This window comes from Panthera onca, chromosome D4, assembly GCF_046562875.1.
Source record: "Panthera onca isolate mPanOnc1 chromosome D4, mPanOnc1 haplotype 2, whole genome shotgun sequence".
Taxonomy (NCBI): domain Eukaryota; kingdom Metazoa; phylum Chordata; class Mammalia; order Carnivora; family Felidae; genus Panthera; species Panthera onca.
In genome coordinates this window covers 46,151,541-46,172,047 of record NC_138351.1, presented here as the reverse complement: position 1 = coordinate 46,172,047, position 20,507 = coordinate 46,151,541, and the positions used below count along the sequence as shown (strand labels likewise).

At 41.1% G+C, this 20,507-nt stretch overlaps 1 protein-coding gene across 4 annotated transcripts in view; it reads right to left on the bottom strand.

Annotated features, from left to right (window-relative positions):
• FOCAD (focadhesin) overlaps positions 1-20,507 on the bottom strand; it is a 322,539-nt gene that overhangs the window by 57,684 nt on the left and 244,348 nt on the right. For all 4 annotated transcript variants that reach the window (XM_078436754.2, XM_078436756.2, XM_078436757.2 and 1 more), the window contains 5 exons: positions 19,117-19,161; positions 13,646-13,754; positions 10,922-11,038; positions 7,690-7,928; positions 4,447-4,536 (listed from right to left, as the gene is read on the bottom strand). In XM_078436754.2, the coding sequence (XP_078292880.2) occupies positions 4,447-4,536; positions 7,690-7,928; positions 10,922-11,038; positions 13,646-13,754; positions 19,117-19,161 (600 nt within the window). The remainder of the gene's footprint in view (positions 1-4,446; positions 4,537-7,689; positions 7,929-10,921; positions 11,039-13,645; positions 13,755-19,116; positions 19,162-20,507) is intronic.

Genomic DNA, 20,507 nt, shown 5'->3' with positions numbered 1-20,507 from the left:
GTGACCTGAGCCGAAGTCGGCGCTCAACCGACTGAGCCACCCAGGTGCCCCTTCATTAGTATGGATTTATAGCCCTTGTTTCTATTTAGGATCGACAGGGAAGGTTGTTTTTTTTTTTTTTTTTTTTTTTTGCTTTTGTGTGTGTGTGTGTGGGGGGGGCTATCTTTCTGTACCGATGCATATAAAAAATTGACCGAATTAGAATCAAAGATAGACAAAATGTGATTAAGGGACACCTGGGTGGCTCAGTCAGTTGAGCGTCTGACTTCGGCTCAGGTCACGATCCCCTGGTTCGTGAGTTCGAGCCCCGCGTCAGGCTCTGTGCTGACAGCTCAGAGCCTGGAGCCTGCTTCAGATTCTGTATCCCTTGCTCTCACTGTGTCTCTCTCTCAAAAATAAACAAACATTAAAAAAATTATAAAAAACTAAATAGCAGGTATCTAAGTCTTGCTTTTGGCTATTCTGGGCATGCCAAAAACCTTTATCCTCTGGACTGAATGAAGTTCCTCTTCATCCTGAAGCATACGGGCACAAAGGCTTAGAAAAAGACATCCTGGTTTCTAGCTCACATTTACCTAAATATTATCACAGCATAATTATTCTTGGGCAAGGTTATCATTAATGATTCTATCCGTTGCTACAATGGTAGATGTCTGTTGTCATGTGTGAATACATAATCTATGTATATCAGTGTGCCAATATAAATATGCTAGAGTGTATGCATCTATTGACCTCCTAAACTCCTTCTACTCTGTCTCATTTTTCCAGCATGCACCAGGAAGGCAGTCCTAAAGCTTTACTCCCGATGTTTTCTTCTGATTTCCAAATTATCCATATTTTAATGAGCTTATTTTTTGTCCTAAGTCTTAAAGATTCTTCTAGGTGCTTAGGTCAGCATTTCTGCACATTTACCTCATTTTAGCTTCCCTTTGATATGTTTGCCAGCTCTAAACCAAGAATGACTTGGGCAGAGGTAGCTTTCACAGCTTTCTCTCCAATGAAAACAAAAAGGAGTTCCACAGTGGTGCCTCAGACAGATAAAATAAAAACATATTATAATATTAGGTGTTAATTTCAGGTTTTGGAATTAATAACATGAATCTCTAAGAATACTAACAAACGATAAAGAGAATTTAAGTTGTAAAATCATATGCCCTATTATGTCCTGACTTACTTGAATCTCTTGTTCAAGCATACTAAAATATCACTGGCAAAAAGAAAATCTACAACTTCAAAGCTGTGCAATTCTGCTATGGGTGTTGCTATACCAAATGAGATATAAAGATTATCATGACACATTTTTTCTAAAATTAACCAGATGAATCTTCAATTCCTTACTTTATTGTGGGCACTCCTGCAGATTGAGTACGAGGCCATCTAATAATTAGTTCTAATAACAGTTAACATTTGTATAGCGCTTTGCCCTTTACAAAGTGCTATACAAATGTTATCGTATTTGTAAAAGCTCAATAGTAATTAACCAATGCTCAGGTCATCGATGGATGGCAGGACTGCTTAAGGCTGGGAGGACTGCAATGGCACAGTAATTACCACTAGATGGCAGCAAAAGGTAAGCGATTGGGCCACGAACACCGACCAGACCAGGTGCAGGGTTCTCTCAGCAGGGACGTGTCCATTAAATCAAGGAAGCGTGGTGAATTTGCTCTGGGTGAATTCTACCACTTGAGGTAGCACGCTCCCAGATCTATTAACTACCCCCTGGTAATGCTTCCACTATTTCACTTGAGAGAGGACCGCCCTAGACTCCTGAATCTCATTAGACAGGGGAATACTTTATGCCTGGGCCTAGTTAGAATCTCTCTCTCTCTCTCTCTCTCTCTCTCTCTCTCTCTCTCTCTCTCTCTCTCATAGTGAGACACACCCACATGTTAAAAAAAAAAATAGTAACTACCATACTATCAGGTGTCAAATCGCTTTCTTTCTACTGAAATGTGTTCTCCACACAGAACTAGGCAAGACAGAAAAATGGCTTTGAAGTCCGACAACGTAGGCTTCTCCCCCAGCTCTGCTACTTACTGTGTGACCTTGAACCAGTCTATTTGAGACTCATTTTCTTAATCTATAAACCAAAGTGATGAGTATTCCTGTTTTAGTATCAACGTTTAGACTGTCACTGGGGCTTTATTACACGAGAAACGGGTGTGAAAATGCCTAGCTACCTAAGCACTAACAGCCACAGAGCATCAGGAATGACAAAATACTAAACTTCTTTAACTGTAGGAAGAACAGGAGTTTGGAGAAGATAGAGGGAGAAGTTCTTGAAGGATCTGGGCTTTTAATTGAACTCTCTGAAAAACAAGCAAGACTTCACTGAAGGACAGGAAACTTCTGATGGCTCTATTCTATTTAATTCTGCAGCATTAATCCCTATCTAGGCCCATCCTTCCCTCTCCCAAACATGGTTCTTCATTAAGGAGGTAAGAATCATGAAAGAAGAATGAAATAAGAATATTATCAATATAAAAAGTTAACTTTAAAGTTAAATACACTTAGACATAGGAGGTTTTTATAAGCATAAATACCCATACTGTGGACAATTCAGTTATCTCTATGGTTCCCCTCACATTGAAACAAACTTCCTGCGGATTAGTGGAGATAACATGTGAAAGTCGTGCCTGATTGTTCTAACTGGCTGAAAGCCTGCAACATGTTAATGCACAAATGTGTACCCAATTTTATAATACCCTGACCTACAGCCATGATGGATACCTGTGGGAAAAGGTAGGACTGAGGTGGCAGTTGGGCGTGGGGAGAGAAATGTATCTTACTCCTTGTTTGTAAAAGGCAACACCACCAACACATGGATTGGACTCAAAACTACCAATTCTTCATCAGACCCAGCAATGGTTAGATGGCCCTATCCCTTCCATTAAATCATTTTTGACATTCAAGAGACTTCCATCATGTCACCAAACTCTCTTTTCCCATATTCAAAGTCATGCTCTTAAAACATCTCGTTTCATCTCTAACATGTTTCATGATAAACTGGGTGGGTGTCAATGATTCTTATCTAATCTCAGCCTGCATTTCAGAGAAGACCCTACAACTACCACCTACAAAGTGAAGAGTTCATGTTCTACTCATAATGAAATAGACGATATAGGCAGTTACTTTTGTTAGTCTGCACTTACTTAACAGGCTAGATGATACGAATGTCACGCCAGATCACAAGTTCCTAAAGAGCCACCAATGTAAACACTCGTATCTAAACAGTGCCCATAACAGCAAAAAAGTAAATGAGTTCATAAACTGGAGTTTAGTGCTTACAATTTGTTGGGTTTTTTAATAATAATGAACCTCAGAGGATCTAAACCGGAGGTTCCCAAACATGTGGAAGTCCAAAAAGATACAATGTAGTCCTCAAGTGTGTCAATGTTTCAGAAAGCCTAATAAAACTACCTTCTCCCACACAAACACAGACCAATTAAAACATTAAATGTCTCACTAAACAAGTACGGTTAGCCTTGTTTTTTGAGGGTTTTTTGTGGGGGGGGATTTTCGTTTTATGTAATCTCTACACCCAACACGGGGCTCAAACTCACAACCCTGAGATCAAGAGTTGCCTGCTCTATTGACTGCGCCAGCCAGGCACAAGGTATTGTTTTCTAAGTATTCTGTTTTGGTTTTGGTCACCTTTCACAAATTTTAAGATATTTAATAGACAAAATCTTTAAAAAGCATGAGATCTGGGGCGAGACAAGGAGAACCTATTGACACGGAGGAGGTTGGGACCCCCTGATATAACCTATGTTTTGCTTCCATTTTGATTCCTCAGTCATTGGGTTTCACAAGGGAAATCTAAATCATGGGTCCAAGGCTCCCTTCACCCAATCAAATTCAACCATTCAAATTTCCAATCAAATTTCAACCATTTAAAAAGGTTAAGTCATGCACATAAGTCTCCAGATACATGCTTCATATGATAACTACAAGACAGAACTAAGGTATTAGTAACTTAACGACAGCCATGAAGTGACGTGCATTGCTCTGTATTGAAGCAAACTATTGCTGAAACATGGTTTTTAGAAACAAGTAAGCTTTAAATTTTTTTTTAATGTTTATTTATTTTTGAGACAGAGAGAGACAGAGCATGAGCATGGGAGGCACAGAGAGAGAGAGAGAGGGAGACACAGAATCCAAAGCAGGCTCCAGGCTCTGGGCTGTCAGCACAGAGCCCGATGCGCAGCTCGAACTCACGAACCATGAGATCATGACCTGAGCCAAAGTCGGACACTTAACTGACTGAGCCACCCAGGCACCCCAGAAACAAGTAAGCTTTAATTACAGGTTTTTGATAATTACTGAAAAACTCTTTGTGAACGAATTCGAGATCAAGTCCTATGAATACTTCACGATATAATGCAAAATTCATGGCAGAGGAAGATTTGATGCCTAAATATCAGAGAGGAAAGGAAATCAACATACTTATATTCAAGACTAGCATCAAAGCAGCAATTTTCCAGGGCATCCAAAGACTTCATCAGAAGGAGGTTCATCTGTTGGCCAGATATATCGCTAGGCAAAGCAAGAGGAAAAACTGAATTACTGAAAATAATTCACATGTCCAAAATACCATTTAATATTTTCCTCTTAATATTTTAGTGAAAATACATTTTGTTAAAAAAAAAATAAAAGTCACAGTATTGATGACTCACATATACTTATTTTGCAGAGAATTTAATTATTGAGTTTCTGTACAGTAGCATCACTTGTAAACCAATAAACTCAAAAATGACTACTTTTGTATTTCCTCAGCCCATTCACATTTTAAATCACTGAAAAAGACCAAAATCGGAATTCCAAAAACATTTTCAAGAAGGCCAATGTGATTTTCTTCGGAATATTTAACAGCCCACTAAGCTGATATTATCAATAATCATTGCAAATCTCTTTTCTTGCGAGGACCGTTACTTCTGATTTCATGTCTCAATAGGGAAGGCTGGTAAGCTCTACTCCTTTTTTCAAACGCGGGGAGGAGAACCCCAGTCGTTTATTTTCCCTGCCTTTATACAGTAATTGATGTGGTTTTGCAATGGTCTTGGTGAGGGCTATGACTTCTGTAGTAAAACAAAACTTACAAGGTCATTCTGTGGCTGTTTTCTCAGGCAGAGTTGTGGGTTTCATCACCAACACTTTTTTTATCAAGGGGTTTCTAAGATGTCACTTCTCCTGCTGCCCCCTCGGACCACGCTAAGAGGAATGCGGCCCCAGGAATGCCAAACGGCCAGAGAGCACTTTAAATAAGGTCTTCCCAAACCAAAAATATAGTACTTTTGCCTGTGGTGAAGGATTGCATTTTGCAGCGAGAACACGCGCACGCGCGCGCGCGCGCGCGCACACACACACACACACACACACACACACACAGAGTTTTAATAGCTTTGACTAAATAAGTCCTTATTACAGCTGTTCTCTGGAGTAAAATATACTTAACTATCCTAAACAAATGCTAAAGAGATCCTACCGGTATCCTCTGGGAGTTATGACAGAAGCAAGCTTTGGAATAATATGCTTTTCTGAATAAATTCTAGACTAGAATTTAAATTCAGGTGACTTTCTCCTAAGCCTTAGCTAAAAATGGATGGCCATGATTCTCTTCTACAGGGTGATTTTTCACACTTGAGACCAACATACTGTCCTAATCCTGTTCCCCTGAGGGGTCATACTGGGCAACTTATTTGATGGCACTGGCTATTCAGGGTCAACAGCCCTCAAAATGCTTACTTTAATTTTAGAAAAATGGAAACTTCCTCCGAAAACGTCATTATCTGGTGACACCGTCATTATCTAGTAAAATATTTATTGGCACCAAAAGTAAACACTTCAGGTTCCTCTCCTCCAGAAAATTAGGAAGGTGGGCACCATGAATAATTATACCACTGGCTACAGTGTGAACCCACTGACCAAAGGATGAAGCGTGCTATCCAGACAGATTATTAGAGCAAAGTGAAAATTTGCACTTATTTTCAGGGCTTTTGGCCTTGGAAAACACTTCCTGGTGTCCTTCCCCAGGCTCTCCAGCAGGTGCAAAGCCAAGTAAGACAGAGAGGGGTAGAAGGCGATCTAGGAACCGGTTTCTCAAGGTAGCATGATTAAATTAACCACACATGCGAGCTTGTCAAGCCCTAAACCCAGCAGCATCTCATCCTAAACTAATGAAGAAAGGAGCCAGAGCCAAGATGGGATGAAATGAGTTGCCTGGAATTAAACTGCCATGGCTCATTTTTAGTTGTAAAACATGTTGCTTGAAAGATACTGAAGAAAGAGCATGAACACAGATGGTGAAGAAACTGCCATTTGTAGCATTGTAGCAAAGGGAAAAAAAAAATCACTTTCAAGTTTTAAGCCTTTCAAAAATATGTTGTGTTCTGTCGCACACACAAGATATGTAACAGTCAATTCACATGCAAAGGGCAGCTTTTTGTTCATGTCCAGAACCAGGCCTATAAATAATAATGCTGGTGAACAGACCAAAATGAACATTCTAGAAACGTTTCATTTATGATCACAAAGACTAAGCCAATCTTCCCAATCGTCTGACAGATGTTTCTAAGAGCTGAAAATGATCATCTGAAATCTAGTATTTCCCTAGATCAATAGCAGTTCTCCTAAAGGTTTCACATAATGGTGTTTGCACAAAGCTATGTAAATTACAAATGCAAACTTAACCACTGGTTTCGAACTGAAATCTAAATATAGCGTCATGTCATCCAGTTTACCCACACTGACACCGTTTCTTGGCTTTGGACAGACCGTTAATTTCTGCCAACCAGGGAAGTTTAAGGACATCGAACATCTCAACAGGATGCCTCTTCCGACTACCCTATTTCCAGTGCAGGAAAATGGGGCCGAATTCCAAGTCAGCGACATCTAAATATTCATGATATTCAAATATTCATGTTGTACCACACTACAATCAATCTGGATATATAAAATTCTAAGATTTGTTATAAAATAAAGAAGAAATATAATGAACAACACAACCAAAGTAGATTTATGCACGAGACAACTTTTCCATCTAGTGGAATTTTCCACTTGGGTCTTTGCTATTCTGTTAGGTCCATTCAAGGGTAAAGCTAGCAGTCCAAGATTGACCGAACTGAGTAAAGCATGCAGTATAATATGCACAGATTAAGACTCTTTAAGGATTACAAAAATGTAGCCAAGGCACAGGATAAAAGCAATATTTAAAACTGGGTACACGCAGTTCTCAGGTGACTCAGGTAATTCCCAGCACCTCAGGCATAAGGGATACTCCAATCTTCGTCTCCCATTTTACAGTGATCCCAGTAAAGGATCAGCAATTATTTTCACCCTCATGAACCAGGAAAAAGAGCAGCTTTTTCATTTTTAGCACCAGAAGATTACACTTTTCCTCATATCTATTACCTGGGTGTATCCTGGGCTCTCATCTAAGGACGGAATGATTTTCAAGCAATTGTCACCTTAGTAAGAGCAGCCCTAAAAACACATTCATGTCTTCGCGATGGCGTTGGAGGCAAGCCAGGTTCCCTCACAAAGGAGAAGAAAGGCCCAACTTGCCCATGTCAAAAAGTTTGGCGAGCACACGCGGCTCAGAGAGCGCGTGCGTGCGCGCGTGTGCACGTGGGCCACGTCCTCTGCCTACATCACAAAGAGGAAAAGGAGGAACACGTGAACAAACCGTACCTGAGTTTCTCCTCACACAAGCGGGACAGAAACATCCCCAAAGCAAGGCCCATGTGGATTTGCACGGCTTGAGACTCATCAGCTCTTGGTTTCCCAGGTAACCTGGCAGTCAGCATGTTGAGGATTTCCTCAACCTTCTCTTTGCAAGAGATAATGAAAACTTGCACGAGGAGAGACAAAGCCGTGGCGGCAGCCGAGCGGGCAATGGCACTGGCTGTGTTTTCACCAGAATAGGATTTCTAGGACATGCCAAAGAAAGAAAACAGGGGGTTGGCCTTTTGTTTAAAACATGAAGGAAGCATACCTATCACCAGAGCACGAAACACAACAATATCAGCTTCTCTTAGATCCGCTCCTGCTGGTGAAAAAAATGCAATTAAAAAAAAAATCTATTTCTGGGCTTGTCTGTAGGTTACCTTGTCACTCTTCCTTACTGAAACGATTTTCGACTGAAACAAGCAGCTGATTAACAATATCCTTTTAAGTATGGGGAAAAAAAATCTTAAGTGTCTTCTCTTAAAGGCTGTGAACTCCCTCACTATAAAGCCTGAAAAAAATGTCAGTGTTTTGAAAGCCCACATGCGTATATAATAAAGAACCCAAAGTGAAGTTACCCAAGCTTGGAGAAACCAGCAAGCCACATTATAAATGTGTACAGAGCTAGTTTTCTAGGAGAGAAAGAAAGAGTGTGCGTGCGCACACGCTGCAGGACGGGAGGGGGGAGGGGGTGCGGGGGGGGGGGGCAGGAGCAGGGAGTGGTTAAAGTTTAGTATGAAGGAATAAATGTAAGTTCAGCACAGGGATCTATTGGCAGATCTCCCAAAATTTTTGGTGGGAACGCTTCCCAGTAGATGGATTATTTCCTACAGGGGGTTAATTCCTTTTAATTAAAAAGGAAGTTGAAATCCTAAAAGCCTCTGGTTACAAAGCAATAACCAGCTATTCAAAATGAAATGGGGAGCTCTATATGCGCCTTCCTATATGTAATTATGGGAAAAGAAATGAATAACAGCCCTGATAAAATGACAGGGCAGCTGAATATGAACAGCTTCTCCAAGAATCCCATGTTAGGGAGCTCCAACAGACGTTAAATACACTTACAAATACGTCTCGAATGGGGAAGAAAGCCCATTTATCACTCGGCACTGTCATCTACTTCAACTTTTCAGACACACCATAAAGGCTGTGCTGTCCCTTGCAGTCAAAGCACGTTAAAAGGTGTTTTTAATTCTGCACCCATTTGCTAAGCTTTAGCACTTTTTAAGGATAAAAATCACACACGTGCTAAGGTATTCTTTCAGCTAACATGGTACAATCGTAATGACAATACTATTCAAAGTGACCCAGCTGCTAGAACACCGAAAATAAAGAAAGTGACTTTCGAATCAGGGCTTTGAAGAAGCACAAGAATGCAAAAAGCACAAAGGTAAGAGGCAACCCTGAGCTGGCTACGAAAGAGATTATTTTTATTGGTTTGCAAGAACTAAGCAGCGTTATTAGAAATCTCAGAGAATATCCTGTCCTGGTGAATATCAGAACCAGACAGCTACTGCAAAGACCTCTATATAATCAGTTTTTCATCCATCATTAAAGGAGTAAGAACATGTCTGACAGAAAACAAACTATCATAAAGAAATTACTTCTTTGAGTAAAGTCTACTTTCCAATTTAATTCTACATTATCTAGAAGTCATTTTTTTTTTGGTCCCCAAGTATAGTTTAAAATTCTAGTTCTAGACCCTGAGCCCCAGATGAATACGTACCAGGTCCTCCCAAAAGGAGGACACAGAGGCACAGAGAGTGTTGTAGAGAGAAGACCTAAGGCAGTGGAGTTTCAGGCTAAAATCACAATCTTAGCAACAGTTCATGACCTGTGCTATATTTTTATTCGAATCAACTATAATCCTCCGCCGCTCAGCTGATTGTCCCATGATCACTATAATTCCCTAAGCACTGGAGACTGATAAGGCAGAACCAGAATAATTCCATGCAGATCCCCGAAATAAAGCATGCACTAGAGCCAATGAAGGGAAAAGAAAACCTCAACAAAAGAGTTGTATTTTCAGTTTGTTTCAAACTCTTAGGCTATTAGCAAGAAGAAAGAGAGTGACTCTTAAGTAACAGGTACTTTTTTTTACGATCAACAACAATATTACTCTGTACGTGAAGAGTATTTCACAGTTTTCAGGACATTTTCCCACAAATGGCATCATGTGATCCTCACCAATCTTTTATGAAGTTGGCAAAGCATTAGTTTTTACCTTCATTTTACAGGTAAGGAAAACAAAATGGTGGGTGAAGTATCAGGTCAACTTTCACAAAACTAGTAAAGGGTGGAGCTGAGGCTAAAATCACTACTGATAATACTGTTCAATTGCCTGGTTTACACACAAGGAAACAAAGGTCCAAAGAGATTAAATGAACTGCCCACGGTCACATATCCTGAAATTAAAAAAAAACCATGACTAGGGGCGTCTTGGTGGCTCAGTCAGTTGAGCTTCTGACTTCGGCTCAGGTCATGATCTCATGGTTTGTGGGTTCGAGCCCCGAATTGGGCTCTGTGCTGAAAGCTCAGAGCCTGGAGCCTGCTTTAGATTCTGTGTCTCCCTCTCTCTCTGTCCCTCCTGCACTTGCGCTCGGTCTCTTTCTCTCAAAAATAAATAAACATTAAAACAAACAAACAAACAACTATGACTGGACACTCAGGGACAGCAATCTTCAACTAGTGTTTATTTCACTACAGCTGTAGCTCTTGACTCTGACTACACATGGGAATAATCCAGAGACCTTTCCAAAGACTGATAACGCCCAAGACCTATCCCTAAGCAATTAAATTAGAGGAGAGGCCTACAGGTCAGTATTTATTTTTTCTGGATACATCTATCTATCTATCTATCTATCTATCTATCTATAGAGAGAGAGAGAGAGAGAGAGAGAGAGATAAGATATAGATGTCTATCTAGATGTCTATAGACATATATAGACATATGTACATATATAGACATATATAGATACACATATACATATATATATACTTTAAAGTGTGTACATATGCACACATACACATATGCACACACTTAAAACTTCCCCAGGTGATTTTAACATACGGCTAAGACTGAGAATAATTACCCCACAGCATGGCTTTCACGTGAACAACTAATAGGAGACAACTCAACCCTTGGGTTTTCCATCTTCTTTTTTTTTATTATTATTTCTCTTATTCTCAGACTTACATAATAAAATGAGGAGAAGATTTGTCCTCTGGGTTGGTGATGGCTATCCACAATGACCAGGAGAGTATCAGACACCATGGAAACCCACTCTTTCATTGAAAGGAAATTAGGATGAACCTGTAAATGAAGGAAAAAACCATGAAATGGAAATGGAAAAAAAGAAAAAACCTAAACATTATTTCTAGATCCAGGGTACAACCCCCTTCTGTTATTAAAGAGTAGAATGCTCTTCTCAAAAAGTAAGCTTCCCTGGCCAGGACTTTGGGAGGCAGATAAGTATTTGACAAATACACATCCTTGACCTGTGCCCCAACAGGAGTACGATTTACCTTTTGTTCAAGACAAGCAGAGGTGAGAGTCTGGGGGCTGCAGAACAGACCATATCTGAGAGCTCTCCCTGTGCTTGCCTGTGTTTAGTGAGGGTGATGGGGGGTGGAAAAGAGAGATGCGCAGAGAAAAGGAACTCACAATGTCTCATTTCGATGACTTGCCATTTCACAAGGGAGGCACTGAAGCAGCCTACGAAATTTTCATCACCATCTTTAGCATTTCTGCTTACTATCACCATATATTTATCATTTTGAATCATCACAACAATTGCCTAGCTAATTAGGTATGAAAGCATGAATGATCCTTCAGTTGGGAAAAGAGGAGGAAAGAGAATGCAAAAAAACGAAAACCAAAACCAAAACCACAACAAAATCCAACTTATTATAAAGAGAACTTGGTTTTCAAAATCATTCATGACCATGGATGTCAAAAGCATTCATTAACTCACATGGTGATGACACTCAGGTGGTACAAATGATAAAGGTCAATGTGGTGTTAAGTATCCCTGAAATTAATTCCTTGACTCAAAGAAGGCCTTCTTCCTAAGACCTTTAGTTGTTAGTCATATGCAGCTTTGAACAGAGTTTGAAAACTTGAGTTTTAATCAGATAAGGAGGTCTTGAGTTTGTACTGAGGAATAGCCAAAGACAAGGTCATCAAGAATAAAAGCAAAGCCCCGTCTTTGGCTTGTGTGGCTTCTCGATGTTTCGTCTAATATGTGTTACAGCACAGAACAAAGGGTGGGGGAGGGCGGGGGGGTAAAGAAGACGACGACTGCCTGAAACTCTACCTCTGAACTAGAACCCTGGTTATTACTGGGGCAAACTGCCCCAAACAAGGAATCCTAGAAAGGCACATTCACTTTTTAGGCCGTAAGATTCTACTTAGCATGTTGTCTTTGCTAAAGTACTCCATGGCTCTTTCAAGGATATAAAACATTTCCTCTTGTAAAAAGTTTCGTCTTAAAAATTAAAAACAAAAAAAAGTTTCGTCTTGCTCATCATTAAAATAAGATTCTGGATTTAAATTTTCGTACGGTAACTACCCTTTTATCCTTCATGCAATAATTCCTTGGCCTCTTTGCCTTCCCCACGTGAAATGTACATTTGTAGCTTTTGCCACCCAGCGAAGAGCACCTGTGCTCTTGTTCAGTGGTGACAGCACCTTTGGAGAATCCCCTCCTCCGTGATCTGAAGCTTGGTTAAATGCTCGATGAAGCTACCCATCTGACCTGCCCAAGGTGTGGGTATGAGACCCAGGGGACCCTAAACCTTAAGAGACCATCCCAGTGGGGGTAGTCTGCTCAGATGGTTCTGATATCAGTTCCTGTGCCTGATGTCCTTCCCCAAACCCAGTTTTCAGCTGTGCCTTCAATCCCACGGGCTTCCAGATTCTACATCCTTCTGGTTCCTTTTTTACTTAGATGAGAGTTGGTTCCCTTGCTTGCGACCAAAAAACTCCACCACGAAAAAGGAGTATAGATGGCCCACGAGCCAGACACGCTGAGGGAACAGAGACAGGCTGAGTAACATTGAATAAAGTCTAGTTTTTGCATCAAGAAGTCAGACGATGGTTACTATTGCCGGGAGCTTGGTATCTACCGGCTGCTGTGCTCTACATACATTAGTTCCTTGAATCCTCGCAAGAGTCCTTGCTGGTAAGTATCGTTATCCCCATTTTACAGATGGGGGACCAGGCTTTGAAAGGGGAAGTTACTGAAAATAGGCCGCAGAGCTAGAAAGTGCAAGTACTAGGATTTAGATAGAGGACTCTCCTATTCCAAAGCCTCTGCTTTTTAACCACTTGGCTATATTGTCTCCAGATAATGCAAGCTACTAGATAATGGGGCTTAAAAGAAGAATAAATCCATGCCTTTTTATTTTGACAGATATGAATTATCTGTAAAAGCACATTGGAAATGAACATTGGCCAGCTCGCCACATGTTTAATTAAGAAATAAACGCCTTGCAAAAATGAATAGGCACTTTGTCATTGACATCTACAATTAAAATGCAAAGTACGATTTTTTTTCAGTCGGTAAACACTGCTTATTTATCATTTTTTTGACAGCATTGTTCACTTTCAGTAAGCCTAGTTAACCTCCCAAGATTGGTTACCACTGATGCAATCACAGAAAGACAACCCCTGTTGCATAAAATTGGTACCTTCAAATGGAAATGACCACTTAACTGTGATGGAGAAAGCAAAACAGAAAAGCAGCAAGGGAAAGTGTCGTAGGAGACCCTCAAGCTCACAGTGTAAAGGCCCCTCGAGTAGCATAACTTGGTGCTGTTGCAAAGCCTAGACTCTAACCTCGTAAATTCAGGGCCAGGCTCAAAGACACTGCTCACTTTTCAAACGCCGCCCAACTGGTTCAAGTCACCCTTAACTCACCTCCGGGACCCCCTCAGAGTCAGAGGAGAGGCTGGCTTCGTGTCTGGATACGACGACAGCAAGGCTGCTTAAGGCTAACAGCGCGTTGCCCTTGACCACTGGGCTCTCCCTGTTTAAAAAAAAAAAAAAAAAAAAAAAAAAAAAAAATTCCAAGAGAGGATTTGGGGGCATTAACCGGGAGAAGAGAAGGTGTTATTACAGAGAAGGCAGATGAGGTCAAAAACACCTCTATCCCTTCCCCGAGCTTCACCAGCGCGCGTCTGCTTGTTCCCTGAGGCCTGTGGCTTTTTTTTTCTTCTCCGGACACTCGTGCTGAGTTTTCACTCTCCTCATACACGTATATGCTCATTGTGCTTGTCTTGCAACCTACAGACCTGAGCTCATGTATCTGAGTTCTTTCCTTCTGAAATTTTTATTTCATCATTTGACACTGCATTTCCTAAGCTGTCTCCTTCTGTGTCATCTCTGGCCCACAGAACTCTATCGATTTGTTCTGAAAACACAAGCGAGGGCAGTTGCGTGAATTAGAGCAGTAGAATGGAATTGGCCTCTGGCTTTTCTAAGGCACTGGTGTGTGGAAACAGCTTCTAGGGAGCCACTCGGATAGTGTCCTTCACCAGCCACCTGCCATGCTCGCAGCTTCTGGCAGTCATCATATTATCCTCCCCTTCTTTCCCTTGATATGCCAAAGCCAGCAACCTTCAAGTTAGTTTGGAACATAATTTTAGAGACCCTAGATAAGATGCAAAAATGGCCTGTTTTTATTTTATTTTGATTTCTTTAATGCTCATTTATTTTTGAGAGACAGAGATAGCACGAGCAGGGAAGGGGCAGAGAGAAAGGGAGACAGATTCCGAAGCAGGCTCCAGGCTCTGAGCCATCGGCACAGAGCCCGACGTGGGGCTCAAACTCATGAACTCTGAGACCATGACCTGAGCCAAAGCCAGATGCTTAACCGACTGAGCCACCCAGACGCCCCAAAGCCTGTTTTTAAATTATCTGGATTGAGAGTTGTCTTTTCTCATTATCCAAATGGTGTTTTCTTTTTAATATTAGCAACAAAATCTTAAATTTGACTTTTTTTCTTAATTCTAGTTATGTACTTTGAGAGAGAGAGAGAGAGAGAGAGAGAGTGTGTAAGCAGGGTAGGAGAAGAAAGAGGGGGGAGAGAGAGAATCCCGAGCAGGCCCCACGCCATCAGCAACAGAGCCTGACGCAAGGCTCAAACTCACAAATCGTGAGATCATGACCTGAGCTGAAATCAAGAGTTGGAGGCTCAACTGACTGAGCCACTCAGGCGACCCTTGACTTCTGAAGTTAGTATCAAGAAACCTGAATCTTTTATTTTTTTAAGTTTATTTATTTTGAGAGAGAGAGAGAGAGAGAGAGACCCCCAAACAGGCTCCACACTGTCAGCACAGAGCCTGACAATGGGCTTGATCTCACAAACCATGAAATCATGACCTGAGCCAGAGTCAAGAGCTGAATGACTGAGCCACCCAGGTGCCGCAAGAAACCTGAACCTTCCAAAATATACTTACCATTTGAAAATGAATGTTTAGCATTATTCCATAATTCCAAGGTGATTCTACAGAATAAAATCTTAAATGGACACTGATGCGATACTCTTGGCTTGCCACCTGTGTCATAACAGAACTCAGGCAAGAGGGCACCCGTACCATCACACTTCAGTTCTGGCCTGGTTGTGGACTCCCATACAAACAGACAAAATGTTTCCCAAAAACTGGACTTGAGACTTGAACGTGAATCTGTGTGTCCATCCGAGAATGGCTCCTGTCCAAGAACGACCCCAGCATAGGAACGGAACAGGTATGTTAGATGAGGAAGACTTTCGGCCCCGCTCCCCTCGCGAGCTGAGGACCTCCAGACCCAGGCCACAGGCATGACTAAGCATGTGAGCTAGTGGGCATTAAAAGGTTAGTATTCACACATGTTCTTGCATTTTTGCTTCCGTCTGGTAAGAATGGGACTCAGCTCCTCCATCGTCCTACACATCTAATCCCTCCTGCCTTCTCGTTCTCCCTCCTTGGGGTGGTTAAACTCAGTGAAAGCTTGCTCTGCCCAGTGGGTCATTTGGTTCACTCATCCTTAATTTCTTCCACTATGAGGCCTGCCGTAAGTGGATTAGAGCACAACATTTACATCAGGGGATGGGATGGAGGGAGAAAACAGAAGGAAGACTTGAAGGCTAAGCAGATGCCTTCAACCCAGGTTTTGCTAGAGTTTTGCAGTGAGGATTACTGGGAACTCAGATAGCTAATAATAAAACACCAGAAAGCCAGGCAAGGTCTGGGTATTCCTGGGTGCCCAAGCCATAACATTACATTAAAAAAAAAAAAAAAAAAAAAAAAAGAAATCTTTTATTTCTAACATTATCTCTTTCCTTTAGCTGAGAATATCCTGAAGCCTGTCCTGCTACAAAATGGCCATGAATCCCTAAATGAAAAAGAAAAAAAAAAGAAAAAAAAAGTTTTAAATTCTCAGTGTCAAGACTTCGATCCCCAGTGGTTATCACCATAGAGAAAAGCTCGGATGGTCCCCAGGAATAGGATATCAAATCTTTTTAAAACAAGGGTATTAGACAAGATGACATGAAAAGCACTCTTATAACTCTGAAATTCTGAGAGAGCATTATTTAGCCTCAGTTCCAAAACTGTGCCCAACATGGTTTTGTTTCAGAAGTCTTACTGGCCTTGACATTCCTGAACATGTATTGTCCTTGTAAAATGGAGAAAAATGTTATTTAAAGCCACTAGTAATGAGACCTTCGGTTGCGGACTAAATGTGTATTCGGACATTAATCTTTGAATAGAAAAAAGTATTTCTCGGTCCACATAATGCATGCTCAGACCACGCTGTACATTTCACAAAGGTACTGTGACCGGTTTCTCTTGGTCGTCTCTGCATTCCCTACTTGCTGAACGCAGCGACTTATGGAAAGGAGACACTCAATACGGATTTCGTGAAACAAATTCGTGGAGGAGCTGGCCAGGTAAACATCTACAACCAGTTCAGCAAATACTCATCAGCTTGTTGATCAAATAACTATCCCCCCCCAGCCCACCCCCCCCCCGCCCCGCCCCAGTCGGGCAGTAGTAACTAATTTGCATAATAACATGTCAGCATCAGTACAGTATTTATCTAGGCAACACCACTAGCATTTTAATTAAACTGTCCTTTGGAACAAACTGATGCCATTAACCTAATTAAAAAGCACAGGGAAGGATGAGCTACAAGGATGCTTTCTTTGGGACAAAGTATTACATTACATATTAGTAAAGTGACCCAGTCCTTTGGGGATTTTCATCTTCGGGTTCAAATCTATTTAATTAACAACAATGAAAATGAACTTACATCAATCATCAGGTTTTATCTGTTCTCTGATTCTCCCTTAGCCCTATCCTTGATGCTTTAAAACTGCTCTTAAGTGAGCAAATCAGTCTAATCCTGCGACTGGTGTTTTACTTCCTGCATTTAACTTACACGGCTCAGAACAAAGTAAGTCTTACAATGGCCCAAACCAGCCTGTGGCGGCCATGGTCCAAAGAAGGCTAAGCTGGCAGCAGGTGGTGGTGGGGTCTTCACATGGTTGGAGGAAGCCAGGGGGAAAAAGAGAGAGACGCAGAGTGATTCTCCCCCCCCCCCCCGCTCTATCATTAATCTCTCAGCCTTTGAACCTGACTTGCTGTCATACCTACTATTGTCAGCATTGCTTTAATAAGATAAGGTCTATAAAATACTTTGAAATTTTTGATGAAAAGGTAACACTATGAGAACATGAATTATTTTTACTCCGTGCCACTGAGAATGTGAAGACACTCTTCGTAGGCATTTCATGAAACGATGCCTGGCAAATCGGAAGATTAAAATCTTGTTGAAATAAAATTTTAGAATGGAAAATGCACAAGCTAGTAGAGAGGCAAAATGATAGCTTGTTTTAATAGAGAGCTGCTAGATTCTTCAGCGTTCCACGTTTTTTTTCCCCCCTGCAAATGTCAGAGCACGGTTTTTACCAGGATATAAGTAGATTACATAATAGAACAAACTATGAAAGGTGGGCTGAAGACAGTCCCCCCCTCCCCGCCCCAGCACACCCTCCCCTCCAACAGGCAGCTGAGCGCTCCGCTCCCCCACTGTGTCTGCAATTCACCAAACTAGATAAGCAGACACAAATGAGTCCCTATCGAAGCCTCTCTGTACTTTAGTTTTCATTTTGTCAACAGATATGTCAACAGATATTTCCCAGTGCCTCCCACAGAAGTGGGTGCAGGGGAGGATTACCACTTCTATTTCCCTTTATTCAGAAGGCATTAGGCTGAGTGGTGATCGTGTACTGTGATTAAGGCAAAACCTATTTAGCCACAGAAAGTTCTGGAACACGATAGGGATAAACTATATTGAAATGAATTATGTCTAGATAATATGGACACATGAAATCCTGTAGGTCGAAGGTCTATTTATGTTATTTGGTGGATAAGAAGAAAGGCAGCAGCTAAAGGTGATGGTGGAAGGCAGAAGCAGACATAACTGACGTGTAACTTACTGCCAGAAACAATTACTCAGCTTGTTAGCAAAGGAACCCGAAGAGATTGTTCAAGCAAGTTCATTAGGGTATAATTTTCTGTTGAGAGTTGGCTTAAGATAAATAAAAAGCCTCAAAGTAGTAATACTCGTTATTTTTGTTAAAACAACCATAAGGATATGATTGAAACTGCCTTTTTAATGGGTCATCACATTCATTTTTAGCATTTAAAAATTCGGTTTTTAGGAGAGCCCGGGTGGTTCAGTCAGTTGAGCATCCGGCTTAGGCTCAGGTCCTGGTCTCACAGTTCGTGAGTTCGAGCCCCGCATCACAGCCGGCTTCTGATCCTCTGTCCCCCTCTCTCTTTGCCCTTCCCTTGCTTGCACGCTCTCTCTCAAAGATAAATAAAATCATTTAAAAATGCAATTTTTAGATATCCTGGACCCCATAACACAAAGAGAATGAAAGGAAGTACTACTGTGATTTATTTCCTGGCTCACAATTGAAATTTAATAACCTATTTGTAGAACCTACATAATTCACATTAGCAAGGAATTCTCTTTCAAACCACAACACCCCCCCCTTCCCCACCCCAAACTAAATGAGAATCCCTTAAATCTAAGTCAAAGCACAGGGCATTTTGTTAGGTGTACGACAAGGGCACGACCCCAGCGACTCTTGATGTGGAAGTCATGTTTGTATTGATTCCTCCGTATTCTCACAAAAAGACATTAACTTAAGAATTAACTTAACATGAGAGAGGATGACAATTGATTTTTTCTTTCTTTCTTTTTTTTTTTAATAATTGAAGAGTCCTTTAACGTTCTTAAAGTTAGGACATACTCTAAAGGGAGAAACTGTATGCACCCGCCAGGAAAAAAAAAAACGTTCATAGAAAATTTTGGGTAAGAGAATGAATGGATCTTACTTCACAGCCGTCTTGGTGATCTCATCAGTCAACATGTCTCGGACCCTGCAGTAAAGATTGGAAATAGGTGCAAGAGTTTATGTTAGAATAAGAGCCCAATCTTTTTGCTTATCCATCAGTTAATAAGACCCTCTGGCAATGACCCCAGGTCCTAAAACTGTATGTGTGGAATTGTAGTGTAAGGTGAAAACACTATAATATGAACTTTATTTCAAAGAGTTTCCTCTGCCTATTCCTTAGGTCACTTATCCGAGGCGGGGAAGAAGGTGCCTGTAGACACACAGTGTTGTGATGATGTCATCTCTTAAACTGAATGGTGGCTCTACTAACATTCTTTATATTATATTCTTAGATGAGGCCTTTGGGAGGTCCTGAGGGTGGACCCCTCATGCATGGGGTTAGTGCCCGTAAGAAGAGACACAGAATGCTTGCTTTCTCTCTCTGCTTCCCAACATGTGAAGACACAAGGAGAAGGGGACTGCCCGCAAACAAGAAAGCAGGCCCTCACCGGCACAAGACCTCTGATCTCGATTTCTCAGCCTCTAGAAGTGTGAGAAGTAAGTTTCTGCCGTTTAAGTCAGCCATCCAGTCTATGTATTTTAGTTACAGCAGCCCAAACTGATTAAGATATTCTCTCTTTACGCAGAAGAGCTCACTAAAACAGCAATTTACTATTTCCGAGTTGTAGATAAGGGCATAGTTGCTATGTACGTATGTAAAATAAAATTTTAAATGTTGGTTATAAAATCACTCCGAAGTTGAAAGAAAATGATTCCACTTGTGGATCTGAAGATTGTATACTCAATCCAAATATTCAGAAAAATTTTTTTTAATATAAAAGCCCTGAGATATAGAAAAGAACACCCATTGACCGCCAATATTTACATTTTGAAGAAGCAACCACAGATAATTTCACTATATAGTTTCATAAACTCAAAATTTTTATAAATACTATAAAATTTCCACAAATATAAATTATATCGGCACTCTTACTGTCACCAAAAATACTTAAAAATCTTAGTTATTCAGCCCTCTCTGAGAATGACTCAATCTTAAGAGCCAAGTATATCTACAATCTTCAAAGAAGAAAAAGCTCTCCAGCAATTGCCTCATTTCGCTCCTTCTCATGCATCAGAACTTATTTAATAGTTCATCTCCTTCCACTCTCTCTAGACCCCTCTACAATCTGGCTTTTGTCCCCACAACTCCACCAAAACAGCCCCTGTCATGGCCGTCAACGACTTTCAGGAGGCCAAGTCTCTCCTAGTTCTCAGTCTCCACCTTTTGCAGCCTCCCAGCACCCTCTGACACAACTGACTGCTCCTTTCTTGAAATATTTTATTCCCTCGGTGTTCAAGATTCCATTCTCTCTTGGTTTTCTTCCTCCATCA